Here is a 4,585-nt window from a genome sequence, read left to right on the forward strand (position 1 = left end):
GTGCCCTGACCGGAATCGAACCCGGGACCCTTCAGTCTGCAGGCCGACACTCTACCCACTGAGCCACACCGGCCAGGGCCAAAATGCTCTGTTTTACCTCACCTCTAAGTCATTGGATACTCTGTTCCCTCAGTTATCTACTAGTATATTTCTAGTCTTTGCTGGCCCCATCCATTCTCCAGACCTTTTGACTGGCTTAAGTCCTTCAGGTTTCAGCTCAGATGTTTTCTCCTGGAAACCCTAGCTTCCCCCCAGGTCGGGTCAGGTCCGCACCCTCCCCGGGCCTGCACAGACCCCTCGGCCGTCCCATCCCAGCCCTGAGCGTTCTGAGTCTCCGTCTGTACTGTGAACCCCACAAAGTCAGGCCTAAGGCGGTCCTGGTCACCTCTGTATCCCAGCATCACCTGCACGGACCGGGCACAAGGCAGGCAGCTCTTCTCACCTGACTGAGGCCCAGGTATTTGCTGACGTTCTCCGACAGGTAAGCCATGTCTCCCTCGGCCGTGAGCACCATGACGAAGCCCTCCAGGGCCTTCAGGTAACAGGCATCCAGTGGCTCCAACCCTGTTCCCACCTGGCTCCACTCCCCTGGCGTCCAGGCCGGCGTGGGTGGGGCAACTCCAGTCAGCCATGGGCCCCCCTGGCCAGCTCCCCGCTGCCTTCCCTCACTCAGGGAAAATTATAGCCCCCCCCCCAGGCGAGGGGGACACACCCCAGTGGCTTGGAATCCCAAGGAAGAAGACAGGGCCACCAAGGATCAGAATTCTCAGGGAGCAGGGCCTCTCAGGGGGACAGATTCTAAGGCGGTGGGGTCTCCCCAGGGACTGGAACTCTTGGGGGGGACAGAATTCTAAGGGGATGATATTCAAGGGGTCAAAACGCTAAGGGGCCAGGGCTTAGGGGGAGTCAGAATTTTAAGGGGGCCCGGATTCTTGGGGCAGGGCCTTCCCGATGGGCAGAATTCGAAAGGAGCAGAGAGGCCCAGGCAACAGCATTCTAAGCGGGCAGAGCCTCCCAGAGAAGCAAAGTTCTTCTGGGCACAGAAATGTGATGGGCGGAGCCTGGGGGGATGACTCCGCTTTCCACATAACACAATCTTGTCAAGGGCCCTGGGATTCCAGGGTGTGTGTGTGTGTGAGCCCCCTGCAGAGTGCAATTCTAATGGGACAAGAACTAGAGCTAGGGAGCTGGGAGGAGGGGGACTTTCTCAAATAATTAAAAACTGGGCAAGAAGGCTCCCGGGATATTTATCATAAGGGGCCGAGGCCTAGCGGAGAAGGTCCCCCAGAGGATCAAATCCTAGGGGCTGAGGAGCTTAGGGAATTAGCCCGCCTCCTATTCCGCAGATTTCCAAGGAGGCAAAGCGTCCCAAGGGTGCGTTCCAAGGGGCGGGGCCTCACGGGTCATTGACATCTCAGGGAGCGAGCGCCAGGGCCCGCGGGGCCTCACCGGGGAAGTGAATGGAGGGGTGGGGGGTGGGGGGATGGCTGGAGGTCCGCAGGGAAGACCTCAGGGGGCGGGGCCTCCGGGAGGTGGGCATTCCCAGGGGCGGGGCTCACCTGCGGCGCAGAGGCGGTGCATGCGCAGGTAGCTGATGGTGAGGCGCATGATGGAGGCCTTGTCCAGGTGGGCGCTGACCCCGCGCGCGAAGGGCAGCGTGTGCGCCAGCTGGTACAGCACCTCGGTCTCCTGGCTGCGCCGGCTGCGAGCCGCATCCCGCGACTTCTCCTTGCGCAGCTCCGTGCTCGACCTGCGGGCGCGGGCAGCGATCACGGGCGGCCCCTCGGGAAGGGAGAGAGGGGGACGGGGCCAGCACGTGGGGCGCTGCCACATGGGGCGCGGGCTCGCTGTACCAGCTCCCGAAGCACCCGGGGGCTGGAAGGGCTATGCTTAGGGGCCGCTGCTAACCTCGGGTTTTATCTGCCCTCCTGTGCCCGTTTGGTCCCCTCCCTGACTTATCTGCTGTTTATTCCCTGGCTTGGGACGCGTGGGGGACAGGGAGGCCTCCCGCTGGGAGGGGGTGGCCGAGCTGGCCCGGAGCCAGGGAAGGGAAGGCGCAGGGAGAAGCTGCCTGCAGCTACCAGACCCCCTGCCCTCCGGCCTCCCAGGATCGTCTCTCCGGACCTTCTCCCTCCTCAGCCGAGCTGAGTCCTCAGAATCGTGGAGCTCAGATCTCAAAGTCCAAGGACCCACCAGCAGGGGCCCCGCAGGGCGGGCGACGCGAGGCAGCAGACCAACCTCCGTGTAGCGACAGCTAAACGCTCACCCCTGCCCTTGCATCGGCTCAAATGCCTGAATTCCTCGAGTCGAGTGGGGGGTAGAAGGATCAGTATGTTTCTGTCAGAAATATGTCACTTATTCCGCTTCTATTATGTCAGTCCACATGCCACGTGTGTTACTTATATTCACCCATCTAGAGCTCAGACCACCCTAGAAGGAAAGTCACATGCCCATCCAACAGATGGGGAAACTGAGGCACAGAGCGGTGCCGCATTTGCCCACAAGGAGTGAAGCCAGGGTATTAACACTTCTATTTTCTCTGTCTCTCTGGCTCTGGGTTTATCTCCAGGTTTCAGTGCTTCTCTCTTAAAAGTCAAACTCCAGGTCTATCTGAGTCCAAACTCTATAGTTTTAAAATATATATTTTTATTGATTTCAGAGAGGAAGGAAGGGGAAGAGAGATAGAAACATCAATGATGAGAGATAATCATTGATCAGCGGCCTCCGGCACGCCTCCTAGTGGGGATCGAACCTGCAACCTGGGCATGTGCCTTGGGAATTGAATCACGACCTCCTGGTTTATAGGTCGATGCTCAACCACTGAGCCACACCGGCCAGGCCAAACTCTATACCGTAGTTGTTATTTTTTTTTTAGGTTGTAGAGTACATTACATATAGCATCTATAATCGTATCTGTATTTATAATAGCGATAAAACCATTAATAATAAGCAGCTATAACTTGCTAAGCGTTTCTGTGTCTGGCACCGCACTAAGTACTTTGCCTGTCTGTACATATTCCATCCTAGGAGAGCTCTAGGCAGGAGGCAGCTTAAGCCTCCACTTCACAATGGGGAAACGGAGGCTCTGAAAGGTGAACTCCTTTGCTCCAGAAGTCACAAAGCCAGAAACTGGCAGAGCTGGGATTCGAACTCGGGCAGGGAGGTTCCAAAGCCTTCATGCTTCTAATTCCTGCCGTGTGACCCACCCCAGGGAAGCGGGCCTCTAAGAGGGGAGGCTGTCCCTTCCTAGAGACCAGAGGCCACTTCTGGGGGTGGCATCAACCTCACTCCCCAGCAGGAGACCTGCAGCCCCACCCACAGACACCCAGCGAGCGGGGAGGAGACTGTCCGGTGGGACTGCAGAGGGCAAAGACTTCTCTGGCCGGGCGGGGTGTGGAGGGAGCCAGCGATCGCCCCCATTCCTTCCCTCCCAGCTGGTGGGGGGAGCAGGGGCCTCCAGCCCTGCTCTGCCCAGAGGACATTCCGTCCTGTCCCGCGCTGGTTCTGTTCCAGCCCTGTTTGTCATCCTGCCCTGAGGGTAGGGGTGGGCGGGCCTCACAGAGCTGGAGGCCTGGGCGGAGGGAACAGGGAGTGGGAACGGGGGTGAGGCCGGCCCCCACCGCCCAGGCAGCTGGGCTCTGTAATCTTCTCTATGGCTGACTTCTCCCTCCACAGAGGGAACCAGCTGGTGCTGCCGCAGAGCCTCCTTCCAGCTCCCAACTTGTGCTCTGACAGGAAGTGTGGGCCTCTTGGCGGCTTCACAAACGCCTGGGTCCCCCGCCTTTCCCACTGCAGAGTGGGGGCTAGTGCCTCTGGCTCAGGGTTCCAGCCTTGACAACATTACTAATGAGCTGTGTGGCTTTGGGTAAATGGCACAGCCTCCCCGAGCATAATAACAACACCTACCTCACAGGGTTCTTTTAGTTATTTATTTTTAAATGTTTTTATTGACTTATGAGAGAGGGGAAGGGAGGGAGGGAGGGAGGGAGGAAGGAAGAAAGAGAGACAGACAGACAGACAGACAGACATGGATGCTGCCTCCTGCATGCCCCCCATTGGGGATCAACCCAGGCATGTGCCCTGACTGGGAATCAAACCAGCAACCTTTTGGTGCACGGAATGATGCGCAACCAACTGAGCCACATTGGCCAGGGCCTCCCACGGTTCTTTTAAACATTAAATGAGTTAATATATATCAAGGGCTTAAAAGAGGGCCTGGCAACTGGTGAGCGCTCTATAAAGGTTATATATATATTTTATTACCCCCCCCTCCCCTTTGTCCACATCAGAGATGGAAGGCTGAGGAGCCTCTTGGGCCCTGGAGGAACTGGGAGCTTTGGTGTGAATTCCGAGGCGAGGTGTATGCACAATTACCTACAGACTTTTACACAAGCACTTGGAAAAGACCAAATACAGTGGGGCCTTGACTTACGAGTTTAATTCGTTCCGTGACGGAGCTCGTAACTCAAATTCCTCGTATGTCAAATCAAAGTGAACGAGTGAGACACGTGATGCTGGGCTGATGTGTGACGTCACTGTGACGTTCGCTGCGCCAACTAGCGGTGGGGTATCTGAAGCTGGCTCG

At 57.4% G+C, this 4,585-nt stretch overlaps 1 protein-coding gene across 1 annotated transcript in view; it reads right to left on the reverse strand.

The window, feature by feature from the left end:
* HIF3A (hypoxia inducible factor 3 alpha subunit) overlaps positions 1-4,585 on the reverse strand; it is a 34,879-nt gene that overhangs the window by 27,412 nt on the left and 2,882 nt on the right. The window contains exons 2-3 of the mRNA XM_006105287.3: positions 1,560-1,750; positions 443-588 (exon numbers count right to left, since the gene is read on the reverse strand). Of these exons, the coding sequence (XP_006105349.1) occupies positions 443-588; positions 1,560-1,750 (337 nt within the window). The remainder of the gene's footprint in view (positions 1-442; positions 589-1,559; positions 1,751-4,585) is intronic.

The sequence above is a fragment of the Myotis lucifugus genome, unplaced genomic scaffold, assembly GCF_000147115.1.
Source record: "Myotis lucifugus unplaced genomic scaffold, Myoluc2.0 scaffold_659, whole genome shotgun sequence".
Taxonomy (NCBI): Eukaryota; Metazoa; Chordata; class Mammalia; order Chiroptera; family Vespertilionidae; genus Myotis; species Myotis lucifugus.